Raw genomic sequence first — 15,085 nt, forward strand, 5'->3', positions numbered from 1 at the left:
ATTTTTAAAATAATACAAGAATAACTCGAATGAACAATCGCTGGACAACTGTAGAATCATCACTTAACGTCCTTAAACGCATATTTTATGTAAAAACAAGGAATTTATTAAATCGTATGGAATATCTGGATTAGGTCACGCGAACTGAAAAATTGCCAATTACATTTACATCACATTTTATGAGTTATTACTTCAATATCTAGAATTAAAGCTGATGATGTGCAAAGCAACAAATCTTGTTCAAATTAATTGTTTTGAACAGATGTTTGCATGATTTATTGTAAGTCTGTCCATCTATACGATTCGTAATATATATGAATTATGGTTAAATTCTATGCGAAATTGTTTTTAGCTGAATTTGAAGCTCAATGTGGTTCCAATTTGTGTAACTACCATTGACTGCTAGGACAATACGGAAATGACAGTTACATGGCAGTCTTGCGGATGATTAAACTCCGTGGCATAACAGCTCCATATCCCAAAATCATCGGATCAAAAGATTGACCATGATAACTTGACCCAAAATTTTCGTCCAAAAATCCACAAAACAATTTTTCATAAACATTTGACAACAATAATTAAGTCTTTTTGTCAACCTTACCAAAAAAAGGCAAAATTGGCTAAATAAAACTTTGAATTCGTGGCAATGACATTGAAAGCACTCAATCTAATTTTTTTTATATCCCCTACTTCAACTTAACTTTATTTACGAAAAACTTTCATTGTTTTTATGGACAAAACAAATCATAAAAAGACTCATTTATGCCACGAAAAAAAGTTGTGAAAAAAATCGGAAAAAGAAGTTGAAAAGGAAAACGTCTCAATCGTGACATTTTCAATGACAATAATTTTCTTTTGGTTTTTTTCTCAATATTTTTTTCCCCTCTTCGTCGTCTTTCATTCTTTATGTGCTGTGATATTTATCTTTGTGAATCTATAAAAGATATATTTCCGTTACATATATCCTATACGTATATATAGCATATAAAATTGACATTGAAATGTCGCGTCAGATAATAGAAAAATTGAAATTTGAAAATTGCGTTGAACGTCGTCGACTACATCATAATGAGAGAGATGATGATTATTATTAATGATGATAATGCTGAATCTTATTTATTTTATTAAATTAAAATTACAGTTTGAAGTCGTTTTGGAATTTTTCAGTGCATTTAGGTAAATTTTGAATTTATGAGCTTCAAAATTTGAGCCGTTAATGAGCAAAAGACAATTTTGTGAATTTTTGAAATATTTTCCATTGTAAAATATTTAAAAGTAATGAGTTCTAAACAGGAACTAAAACGAAATACATGAACATGATACATTCATCATCATAACATCCAAATGAATGTCTAAAGCAGACAGATTTTTGTTTCTCATATTTTTCTTTCACTTCTTCGTCAACCTTCATGCCATTTCCACTTATCACTAGTCTTCTCTTTCCCCCTCTTTTTCGTCATCTCCACACTGTGTATCAAGTCATCACAACCAAGTCATGGGGTTTAAAATAAAGAAAAGGCTTGTAAAAAAATGTTATATAGAAGAAAAAAAAAATCAATAATTTTTCATCCCCTCAGTCGGATGTGAACTTGTAATTGAGCCTTATACAACATCCATCTACGATTAGACTCTTATTCTTTCGTAAGGGGTAGGAAATTCTTGGAAAAAGAGACAATTTAGGATGGATGTGAATTCATCTACTCAATTGTAAGGAAGGATGAATAGGAAGCAGACTTTTAAGGCTTTTCTCAAAAACTGTTAAAGATGTGGAAGGATTTAGGAATAAATGTGAGGAAATTCAAATTTTAATACTATTTATTGATAAAAACTAGAGCTCTCTGTTAATCATGGAGGGTAAATAAAGGCAATTTAATATAAATAAAGCTTTATATTTGAATTTTCAAGAATTTAATTAGAAATGAATAGTGCACGGAGTGGCAAAATAAGCAAAATAAGACAAATATTTGCAATTTTATGTATCAGATCTTAGAAACATGTCTGTTCCAGGATCAGGAACTGACAAAAAGCAATTTTTTCAAATATCACGCAGGTTTGCATGCTCAAATTACACGTTAATTTTAAATAACTCTTAAATTCTCTCATATCCAACTCTTATCCTTAAAGTCATCCTCCGTGACTTTAAATTATCCGTATTTATGTAAGACATACACATCCAATCCTAATGAATGAATTCTAATTAAGTAGCTTCAACATTGATAATCAATTTGTGTCATTGAACGATCTTTATCAACGTCGTAGTCGTGTTTAGTCTCAGGCTAGATGATGAAGAAGGAATAAAATGTGAGAAATTTAAAAAAAAAAAAAGGTGGAAGAGGAATTAAATGGAGAAAATGATAAAGAATGATGGAATGGTGAAGGAAATGAAAGTAGATGATGATGATGAAGCTTTAAAATGTTATATGATCCACTTGTACAGGAAAAGTGCACGTCTACGTGTATCCTCGTGTACATAAATCTACACCTATGTAAATACACAACACTTTTTTTATTATTGATATATAGACGATGAGGACACGAGGTAAGTAGAATAAGAATGAGGAAAGAAAAAAAATCATTCCAAAGAAAAGTCAATAACTGGATGATGTGATGAAAGTATAGAAGCACTTTAAAGTAGAAAGCAATTTTATATTGTCGGTTAGAGAAGAGATGAAAAAGTTGTATTGAGTCGAGTGGCTTCTCTTTTATTTTCTATCTACATCTAAAATCATTTGGAACGAAAGCTGAGGGGAAGACAATACCTGAACTGATCTTTGTTATTAACACTTATGACCCAGTTTATGTAAAGTAAAAGGTGGGAAATATTGAATTGAAAAAGTTGATATTTTCGAATATTTAGATATTATTTGGTGTGAATTTAGTCATTGGCTTGATGTTTAGATGATGTTTAGATGACAAGCATACAGGACAATATGGCTTAAAGAGTCGGGCAGTAGGAAATGATTAAAAACGCAATTTGAATCTGTTTCCCAAAGTTTCAGGCATTGAACGTCTTTATCCAGACCTAACAACACGATTTACAACCAAAACACGCAAAACAATCAGAAATCAAACAATTATTCTCACTGGATCTGACAAGTTTTACCACTAAACATCCCCAGCAATTTAGCATTCATATTTCAACCCTTTTTTCACTTCTAATATTTTTCCCCCACAACAAACATAAAAATTATTGCTTTTTTGACATTTTTTGTTCCTAAATTACCTAACCGAAATGTATATATGCAGCATCATGATGAATTAATCTCTATTGTCTTTAATTCGCATTCCCGACGTGCTCCTGTCATCAATGATGTAAACCGAAAAATTTACCAAAAATTCATTTGATGGGGTGAAAATGTAAAGAATTATTTTTATTGTTCCCATTGTGGGATGTGAAATATTTGCTGTTAAAAAATTTTAATTGCCTAATTATTACAAAAACATGAGAAGGCTTGAAGATGAGACACTTTTCGGATATCTAAAGAAACACTTAAGGCAACAATTTTCAATTGAGATGTGGAATTACTTTAAATAAAATAATGAAGTGAATTATGTAATGAATTTCTCTCACATCTGTTTCAATTGATTCAAATTGCTCATGCTTATGCCTCCTCAATAAGCAAATTTCAATAAAAATATATATAAAAGCTGCAAAACTACTTGTTTCTATCTCTCCCCGACTTATTCTCAATTAATCTGAATTTTTTTTCGTTTGTTTATTCTTGATTTATCATTTTCAATGTCATTTTATTTATTTTGAATGCTCATCTGATAGTCACATGTGAATTTATGTCTATTTCTTGTCCTTATCATATTTTATTCAGTTCTCATTCTTTGTTTGCAAACTTTAATTCATTTTAATTAAGATGAATTAATGTTTGATGCAATAAAATAATTGAAAGATCAACAAATTAAATTGAAATGAATGAGTTTAAGCTGTAAAGAGAAATTGTGGAAGTAAGTTAATGTCCCTTAGAGTGATTTTATGGTATTGTTATTGAATTTATCTTATTTTAATCAATTTTATGCGAATTTTGATCAAGAATAGATTCTAGAATAGCATAAATCGGTTAATTGATTGAAAAACAGTCAAAAGGCCAACATGACTCTGAGTTAGTGCCGGATTTAAATCAAATTTTATACTAATTCAGAGTCTCCACGGTCTGAACGGATTCTTGATCGATTTATGATATTCAGGACTATTTTAATCACAAATGAAGCCCTTAAAGCTGACATAAATTGACAATTCTTCTAAATATTAAACTGTTTAAGTCAACGACCCTTGTGATACTCCTTAAACTTAAGATAACAAGATTTATTCAAGTTCCATCCAAAATAACCATAAAAATCTCAAAAAATACCACTCAAGGACACAAAACATGTACAAAAACAAAACATCGAGAAGAAATGTAAAAAATGACACTAAATTGTTGACAATAAACTACAATTGGCAGGCAATGGGAGAGAAAAATATGAATGGAATTCACATAAAGTGTGAAATATGTAGAAACTTGTGTTCGGAATACGGAATGTGAAATGATGTTGATGATGATATGTGAAAAGACTATAGAATCATAAAAAAAGAGATTTTGAAACTTTGCTTTTGCCTTGGTTTGTAGGATCAATATTAAGCTATTTGCTGTAATTGAACCAACAGAAGAATTTTTTTTTCGATTAAATTTCAAGAAGAGCTTCATTAACTTGACTGTGATTGGACCATATTTGCAGAACTCTTATTTAGTAAAGTTGATTGAAAAATTCATTGCTCGAAATTTTCATCAGAAGTGAATTGAAATGCTGTTAAATCTAATAGCATTCAAATACTTCGTATGAGTAAAAGTGTAAATTTTGGAGTGTGAAAATGTTAGTTTTCTCGTGAACTCTTTTATTTTAAATAGATTTTGTAAATGCCAGAGTAAATGTTGAACAGAGGTTCATTGAGAATTTTCTCTTGAGAATATAACTTTAGCTATCAATAATATTAATTGAAAGAAATCAAGGAATTAAAATGGATAATGGATGCGATCAGGGAGGTAACCAGTGGAAGGAGGGTGCATTAGGGAGGGAATGGGTTGTGCATTGGGGACACGGGTCGCTCTCCGAGAGTTGGACAATCGTTTGTTTTGAAACGAATTTTCAAATTTAAATTTTTGATTAATTTTCTTAGAAAAATTGCTTTTGTTCTATTTTGTAATTGGATGAAAGACTTATTGAGCCTCAGAAAATATTAAGAGTCATCCTGATAGTTTCTTTCAATTCACTGACCTTGCAACCTGTAGATTTAGTTTTTCTTTCAGTTCCATAGGTTATACTTAATTCCCGAAGAATTCAAATTAGAAATTTTATATTACGTCTTTAAAAACTCTTAAATCAGATTCGATTTCTAACTTCAAAACAATTTATCTAAATGGAAGTAGAAACCTGCTGTTGTATACAATATCATGTTAATCAGAGTATACTTCTGTTTTTGATCTAAACTTATCTCAGTGCCATAGGCTAACATTTTCTAAGTCAAATTAAAGGAGTTTTTTCAAGTGAAAAATAACAGAATAATTCAAGGAAATTTCTTGTTTCCCAACAGGCAGCTCATGAATTGGATTAAAATTCATCATGACTTCATTTTCATGTTCAAACAAGAAATAATCAAATAATTTCCATAAATTTTGATCACATTATGATGGAAATATGAAGCATAAAATGTTTTACGACAGGAATAAACACACAAAAAAATTATGCCCATGAGATCCTGTGTTATTACATTAAATACCTTGCGACTTGAAAATAAATTTCCTTGTAAATATTTGCATTTGCCTTTTTAAAAGAGTCAAAAGCAAATATTTGTTGAGCTTCAAATATCCACATGGTAAACTTGTCAACAGGCATGAAATGGAAAAAAATTTTCTCTCTTCCTCGAAAAGTAAAATCAAATGTTGTGTGAATGGCAGCAGCAGCAAGTACGACTATACAGAAAAAAAATTCTTATTTAAACACTTTCAGTACTTGAGTAATTTTCAGTTTATTTTATTTATATTTCCTTAAGCAAATTGCTTCTACTGTTGCTACTGTTGTTGATGATGATGATGAAAATCAAATTATTATGTTAATTAAGTGGCATTTATGCATTCAGAGTAAGAGAAAAAAAGGAAAGTTTAGTAATTTCTCTTAATTATTTTATCAAGGAAAAAATGAGTTGAAGTAGAAAAAAAAATAGAAATAAATGGCTAAATTGTGATAACTTTATTAAGCTATATGTGTCAAAGAATAAAAGGAGAGAAGCTTAAGTGAATTTTATGTTTTTCTCTCATCGGAAATAATTTATTCAACTGTTTTACTAAGTTCAAGATTAGATTTAAGTTAATCAGCTCAAATTGTAGGAAAATGTGATTATCTTGAATTACTGTAGAGTATGAGAAATGAGCATATCGGATGATATGTAGCTTGATATTTTCTAGTGCTTAGTTAAGATGTTTATGATGATTTTGGGTTCATTGATACTTATTATTGTAGCATTATCCGAGATTATATTAAACATATTTTTAAAGTGGTACCGAATTTGCTCAGGACATGCTTCTGATAATAGTTAGTTCAAATATTTCAAATTCCTCTTCGATTTTCTACACATGTGTAACATTCAGATTCATCATCAACAGATGAGTACATTGAAGTGATAACAGATCGACCTAAGCATCTACCTACACACCAATTTAAAATGCCATTTCTCAACAAAACGATATGCTCTGTTCAAAAGAAAAATATAAAATATTGAAGTATTGCGAACACGCTCCATTCACATTTCAAATGATTGGGAACGACAACAAATCAAAACATCTCGCATTATTAGTTTTACTACGCTAGGAGCTATGAATAAAGAGAGGATGGAAGAAAAAAAAAGATTCTCAAGAACAATTTTCTATCCACTTGACGTAATACATAATCATTACTGCAGCATTAGTCAATGTTGAGACGGTATGTCATCTCGCAATCTTTATTGAGTACAATTGAAAAGTGTGATTTTTTTTCTGCTTCCATTTCAAACCATTATTATTAACTACCAAACGACACCCTTCAGCATTTAACATTCGCTTGATCGCGTCTTCATTCAAATAAATATCAACCTCAGATGAATTGAGCTTGTTAAATGAGGAAAGCATTCAAATTTATTTTTTCTGGTCTCACAACATGATATTTAAGATGAAGATGAAGATGGAACACCCTTAGAATGGTTTTGAGTGGGATGTTTGGATGTACTTGTTGAATTGAATATTTTTATGTTTTTTTATAGTTTAAAATAGACTGAGTGATATGAAAATCAGGAATAATCAAGATTCGACTTTGGGTGTCTGTAACTACTGATTTGAGTTTGTAGGAAGTGCTTTGTGAAGATCATGTGGTAACCAGCACATTCCCAAGATTATTATACACGGCTCTGAATTAATTTACATTTTTTGGAAGTCAAAACACAATTTTAAAAAAATCCAAAAGTTTGACCAGTCCAGAAAATCTAAAAAGCAATCTTCTCAAGGGCCCTAAACGACCACTATGTGAATAATGACGAGAATGAGCGCGAGAGTGGAAACGAAGTGGAGATTGTAATAAAGATTAATGATAAAACAAAAGGAACAGAAAATATATTTTTTTATTATTGTTGCTGCTGGAACTCAGCAACTACTAATTAATAAAAGAGCTTCTGTTTTCCATTCACTGGCTACACATCTTCTGGTTTTGATACTCAAAAAAATAAAAGGAATATGAAATATGAAAAATAGAAAACTTTTTTTTTCTTTTGTTTTGTTTCTAAAAATAGTCATTATAATATTTTTTCGGAACATATTTTCATTTTTCATGAAAAATAATACGTATATTGCACATATCTGTCAGAGATGATTAAAATGAAAATCCTTTTACACAAGATGAATATATGAATAAAAATGATGGAAAAAAAATTCACTGAGCATGAAAATAAAATCAAAATAAAGAAGAAAAATATCTCTTCTGTCCAGGTTTACATCTCCTAACAGGTTCTGAATAAAAAACTTTGTTGAACATTTAAAATTTTTTCTTAAAGCTCTTTTAAAAGTCTACATTCTTAATAACTCATAGCAAAATGAAGTGCAAATGACGTGAACATACAATGTGAGAATATAAATTATTTTTTTAAATGACCTAGATTTTAAATTCATCATTAAATGTCGTATCTTTCATGATCAGTACAGGTGGAACTTAAAAGATGAGTATGAAGAAAATTGTTGGAGATTCTTCAGATAAATGAGTAAACTTGCTTGTGTATGCGACACGTTTTTATCACATTATTAGATTCTTTTGTGAGCAAGATATGACTAATTAATTAGGATGTGTTTAGCGAGTAGATCAGGCGTGAGCCAGCGATAGAACCTGTTTTAGGCGACATCTGAGGTAGGTCATTGATCACAGTTGGTCCGTACGATCATCGAAGTAAGTAATTAAATTAGAAATTCAAAAGTCACCACCAATGTAAAAAATAAAACAACCAGACCCAATTTTTGACCACTTAACAGTCACCATCTTATCCATTAAAGAGTCCATTAAAACTTCTTCCTTTAACTCTAATGGAAGTAATAATCTCAAAGTAAGTATGCCACGATTTAAAGCATAAATTGATGCTCATCAAGGACTCTTCTATCTCATAAAAATGTCCATTTCTTCTATATACCATAAATGCACATCATATCATCACATAATCCACTCGTGTTTAACTATAAAATTTATAATATTTGCTTCACTACATACACATTAATTTTGCTCATGAAAGCTGTTCTATTACACAATTAAATCCCCTGATTAATTCATTCCCTTGACTGCATACATGATTACTAACGATGAATATTAAAATTCCATAAAAATGAATAAATAAATAAGAAGCACAAATAAAAATTGTTTTTCATTGATATAAAAACAAGAGAAAAAATCTATAGTTACGTATAAGTACAAATAGTGAGAAAAAGATAGAGAAACTGTTCATAATTGAACATCATTGTTTATCCAATGTATTTTTTATTACGCTGTAAAAATAGTTGATTTAGCAACAGCAGCAGGCATGTTGAGAATCAAATGGAGAAATAAAAGTGGCAAGATTTCTTTTTTTTTTTCATCCCCCAAATGGTCGAGATGAGCACAAAAAAAAAAACACAAAAAATCGATCACATCTAATTTCATATCATTGCAAAAAAGTTGATGTATATGTGTAACATGTAGCATGTGATAGTTTAATCCATGAAATTTACAAGGTATCTTGCCATCCTTTTTCCCTCTCACCTTTCATTCTTCTTCATAAAAATGCTTTCTCTTTTCTGTGCAGCTTTTAGTCATAGATATGACGTCAAATTTGATTTGAGGGAAAAAAATGGAAGCGGAAAGGAAAAATTTCATTTTTTTTTTTCTCCTCTCCCTTTTGGAAGTTTTTCTTATTATTTTAACATTTTCTACCTGAACCACGAAATTGAAACTGATTTTTGTTACTTCTTCATATTATTATGTGCCAAACCTTTCTACTATTTCAATTTTTTTCCTTTGCCATGTCGGAAAAAAAATAAAGTCAAGGTGTTCGTTCGAGGAAAGAGAGAAAAAAATGAATTTGTACTTTTTATATTTTTTGTATGAGGGTTTTTGAAAGTTGTGTGTTTTATAATATTTTATTAAAAATTGTGAATTTATTATTATTTAAGGGGCTCTTTGAAAAGTTCCTTGGGGTAAATATCGAGTAGAAAAGGCTTAAACCAGCATTTTTAATAATTGTTTTGGATTATTCAATTGAGTTTTAGAGTAACTTTTAAATCTTCAAGTAGTCATGGTCAAAAGTTGGAATTTTTAATTTTACAAAGTTTTTAACAGATCCCGAAGTCTATTTGAATTTTGAAAGGAGTCGAGACGACTCAAATCGATTTTTGCATACAAAATCCTCTGATTTTTTAGCAAAGTTCGAAGTCTACTTGAATTTTATTCGGAGTTAAATTGATTAGAGTCGAATTTTCCATATAAAATCCAAATAAACATCAAGCTCTGATTGTTAAATGTCTCAACATTCATAAAAATGCCGCCCAAAACACCAAGAGTGTGAATTAAATATCTAAAAATCTCCCTAACTTTGATACAGCCAACATCATTCATTTTTCAATCAAATTGAAAAACAAACAGCAAAAAAACGAAAATTGAATGAAAATGGACTAAGGCAAGTCCCAGAAGTTTTCTTTGGTCACTTTTTATAAATAGATTCTTTTTTCTCAAACTACTAAACGGACTGAAAAAAGGTCTGCCATATTATGAATATTATTTCCTCCATCTAAACTTTTACTTTTTTTTAACGTTTTGCTCTTGTTTGTTTCACCTTTTTAACAAAAATTTTAGCAATTTGTAACTTTTCTCTTTTTTTTCATGTGATAAATTAATTTAGTGTTGGAATACCCCATCAATTTATGTCAGGAGAAATTTTAACAAATTGAATTGGTAAAAATAAGGATGGGAAAAAAATATTTATTTTTATACCGATAAGCAATTTGAGTGTCGAACTTTTTTTTTCACCTATAAATATTTTTATAAACTTTTGCTTTTCTTTACCCCTAAATGAACTAATAAATTCCAATCTGAATTTGAATAATTTATTTTGAACTTCAATATCAACCCCCACCTTAAACATATTTTCTATCTTACACCATACTATTCAATGAATTTTTTATGGATTATACATGAATCTGTTGTGAAATTTGAAAATTAATGTTTAGGTTGGATTGGTTGTGGGAATAAATATCATTCACTTAAAATTAATATTTAAAGAGATTTTCTACTGTAGTTTTATCTTTTGTTGTTTGATTAGAATTTAGATGTTTTTATCAGAACTATTATATTATTCTATACAATTTGTTGGGTTAAAAATGATGTTTTTCACCATCAATGATGTCCTCTAGCCCAAAACGTTCATCCACAATCTTTATTGATATTTTTTGCACACAGAACTATGAATCGGTTTCACATTTCGATTTTCATTTATTAGTTCGATGGCAGAAGCCTTCAAAATTGTCTCCCACTTAGTTTATGTGAAATTTTGCCATTTCACAAAGTAAAAATAAATTGAATTTTTGTCCCCATGTGACAATAACTTCTATTTTTATTATTAGGTTTTTTTTTGTGTCCTCTGTGTTTATCATGAGTTAGTTTGGCGACGAAGAAGATATAAAGAACAACAGAAGAAAAAAAAATGCTTTCGTTTTCCACTTGATTTGATTTTTGAAGGAACAATAAAAAATGAGAATGAAAAAAAAAGGAAAAATGAAAGACAAACTTGAAATCTAGCTCATCCGGATGGAACTGCGTCGTCTAGAGTTTTTTTTTATGAAAGCAAAATGAGTTATAGTTTAAGTTTTTAAACGTGCAAAAAAATCTGCAAATTTCCTGTAAAGCTTATTTTGTGCTGTGATGTTGTGCTGCATAAAAACGTCAGGAATTGTCACACAAGCAAATAAATTGCAAAATATTCATGGGGATACCATGACGTCCGAGTTTCTTTGAGAAGACATTCCAAAATATCTTATAAACAGCATTGAATCCTGTAGAAATGTTAATTTTTTCAATGATGTTTATCCAATGAGATTGAATTCTATATCTAGTTAAATCATGAAAAACATGTTATGTTCATACCAATATCCAATAGTTCAAATTGGAATTTCAATTATTTGCACAACTATTTTTTAAGGATCATCCCTGCTTCAACATGGCAACATGAACAAACATCAGATTTTAAAATTTTGTCTACTCACCGTCCATTCAATTTAAAACTACGTTTCTTTTTTGTGCGATTTAAACTATTTGTATTAGGTGAACCACTGTGATATTGGTTATTCAGAATATGATTTGAATAGAGATTATACACTGAATTACAGCTGTTTTGATTTTCAGTTGGCGCACTTAATTGTCGATTAAACTCAATATTTTTATTATTCAATTCCGATACTTGACGATTCAATTCAATAATATGTCTCTGTCGTAAATGATTATTGTTATTCGAATTGTTTGAATTATTATTGTTATTATTATTATTATATGACAAATTATTATTACTACTTGAATTTGGATTTACACTATTAAGATTATTGCTTACATTTCGATTAGAATTCACTGAACTACTATTTTGATTAGCACCATTTGCATTTGCACATTTTTTCTCGCTACTTAATGGAGGATTATTATTATTATTATTACTATAATTTTTACCATTACTACTTTTTGCACTATTTGAACTATTTGTATTATATTTGCTATTTGAGTCACTATTCACACGCGATCGCGTATTACCGCTACCACCGGCAACGACACTATTACCACTTATCGAATCGCTTGAGGTTACTGAATTTAGTTGCTGTCTATATTGCTGTTGCTGCTGTTGATAATGATGCACGGCTGATGCTGGTGATGAATGTGCTGCTGATTGCAATTGAATTGATGAGCCATTTTGATAATTTGGTAATAAATTATGATAATCGACGCCATGTAATGATTGAAATGAGCCTAAACTCAATATCAATATTCAGACATTATTACATTTCCCAATTGAAATGATGAGTTAAGAAGTATTATTATTTTTTTTTGTATATCCAATTGAGAAATGAGGCAGTTAAGGTCAGGTAAATAGGATCATTAAGATAGAATATACAGAAAATACATAAATATAAAAAAGAAGTGAAATTTTTTAAGAAAAGAGATTTTTTTAAAGAAAAAGGAAGAAAAGAAAAATAAAAATAGACAGAAAGAAGATAGAAGAAGAAAATAATTATTTTGAAGATGAGTGGAAAACAGTTACAGTATATGCTTAAAAGCAAGTCATAAAAATTAAATTAAATCTTTTCCACGATTTCAGCGCATTTTCTGATATTAAATTGATCTGGTGTCTATATTTCGTCTGTCTGATCACTTATTTCTGTCTGCTGTTCATTAAAATTAATTTTTGCTTGTATTTTCGTTCGGACTAAATCTGTCAATTTATCTTAATTTCATGCTGTTTTTATCTGCTTTGTATTAGCTTTCTAACAAAAAAAATTAATTTGCTTTCTTTTGTTTAGATTTTTTAGTTGATTGTGGGAGAGTTAGGAATGTTGTAAAATATTCAATTAATTAATTGCTTAGACAATGACTATCTTAAATTGTTTTAAAGAATCATCGAACTCATAAGTCAAATTTAAATCCATAACTCACAATTCTTCAAATTTTTGAGACTCCAGACGTTAAAATTCTTAAAAATCAATTTCTTGGAAAATATTCAGGTTCACATTCTTCACACATTGAGTCTTTTTATTTTATTTTTTCGCAGGTTTTCAAAAATATTTACAAGCATTTAACAAACTCATCATCATTTATTGAGAAAAAACTTTAACACATCTGATTTCACTAGAATTAACCTTAATTCAAGGATTCATAATTTTACTCCAATTTTAATGAGTCAGAAAATGCGCTGAATACACTTTATATATCAAGTGACTATAACAAAAATATTTCTTCTGATATCTGTGGGAAAAATATCAAAAATTTTTTTTTTCAATGGATCGAGTGGGGATCGAAGAGTTTTTAAAAACCAGAAAAATAATAATAATAAAAAATCAAAGAAGAAAAAACATTTTTTTTTGGCGGTCTTATGGCGAAGATAAAAGTATAGCTATCATCATTATAAGTTAATGATTAATAATTTTATTTCGAACCTTGAAACTGATCACTATTGACTGGCTGATTTGTTTGATAGCTACGCGATGATCTGCTACTCCCGCTAGCTGTTGTATTATAGCTTTGATTTTTATTTAAATTATTATTACCACTTGAATTTTGTATATCATTCGGATCATTAAACATATGATCAAAGTCAAAATGCGTTGATGGCGTTGATTGACTCAAATATGATGCTGAATTACCATTTTTACTGCTATTTGCATATAACTGTTGATGCTGTTGCTGTTGCTGCTGATAATTTTTATCACAATTTCCTCCTGTATTTATATTATGCGATGACGACTTATATAAACTTTTACTATTATCACTAAAACTATTTGAGGCAGGACTGAAATTATTCGCACTAATTGAGAGCGGTTTCTGTTGCTGATATTGCGTCTGCTGTTGATGACCGTTTGAATTTCCACTTAGATAACAGTTATTAACTGATGATGATTTATTTCTTGCATGTCTATTACTTTCTGTACCATTTGATGATCCGCCACCACCACGTTGATGCTGATGCTGACTGTTGTGATGGCTATGACTGGATGAACTTGCACGTTTATCTGATATTTTTTTTTTTTGATTTTTTAAATTATACGATTTTTTTTGGGGAGGCAGAAGAAATTAACAAAAAAGAAAATTCTTCAGAATTTTTCTAAACACAATTTTTTTTAAAAGAACTAAAATTTTGTTCAAGGGATCGATGGTCACAAAATTTCAACAAAAAATTCACTACGATTTTTTTTAAGGACAAACCCAAAAAAAAAATTTTAAAAATTTACTAAAATTTTTTTAATATTAAAAACCTTTATCAGAACTCCGTCCTTCTTCACTTTCACCACTTCGCGTAGAGTCGGGATTATAAGCAATGTTACTGTAGCCAACGTTCACCGAAGACTGATGCAATTGATTTTGATTCAAGTGTAAAAATTCAGAATTCTCCTGGCTGTCGTGTGTTGTATTGTAGATGTACACATGTATATACGTAGATTCGTTTTTATTCCGAATGAGTCGAACATTCACCAAGTTGGAATTGGAGTGTGCAGGGTGATTTTAATGTTTTTTATTATTTTTTTTTGCCAACCGCGAAGCCGGGACAACGATTTTAACATTAATTTTTTTTTTTTAATTTTTTTTTTTCGAAAGTTGAATTTTCCGAATTTTTTTGAAAAGAAAAAAAGAGAAAAATTTTGTGTTGATAATCCTTAATTTTTTTTTTTTAAATTATTCTTGTTCACAAAAAAATAAAGTAAATTTTTAATTAACACTAAATATTTTTTGGTCAGGTATGTCAAGCAATTTTTCTGACTGTTACTACACACAACTTTTTCTGATATTCATCTAACTTTTAATGTAA

The 15,085-nt window shown here is 29.4% G+C and overlaps 1 protein-coding gene across 7 annotated transcripts in view; it reads right to left on the reverse strand.

Moving 5' to 3' along the window:
* Positions 1 to 15,085, reverse strand: part of Ih (hyperpolarization activated cyclic nucleotide gated potassium channel Ih) — a 100,900-nt gene that overhangs the window by 71,277 nt on the left and 14,538 nt on the right. For all 7 annotated transcript variants that reach the window (XM_070650584.1, XM_070650581.1, XM_070650583.1 and 4 more), the window contains exons 2-4: positions 14,535 to 14,674; positions 13,719 to 14,291; positions 11,787 to 12,447 (exon numbers count right to left, since the gene is read on the reverse strand). In XM_070650584.1, the coding sequence (XP_070506685.1) occupies positions 11,787 to 12,447; positions 13,719 to 14,291; positions 14,535 to 14,674 (1,374 nt within the window). The remainder of the gene's footprint in view (positions 1 to 11,786; positions 12,448 to 13,718; positions 14,292 to 14,534; positions 14,675 to 15,085) is intronic.

The sequence above is a fragment of the Chironomus tepperi genome, unplaced genomic scaffold, assembly GCF_022539635.2.
Source record: "Chironomus tepperi strain 1889 unplaced genomic scaffold, CSIRO-AGI_Ctep_v1 contig_445, whole genome shotgun sequence".
Classification (NCBI taxonomy): domain Eukaryota; kingdom Metazoa; phylum Arthropoda; class Insecta; order Diptera; family Chironomidae; genus Chironomus; species Chironomus tepperi.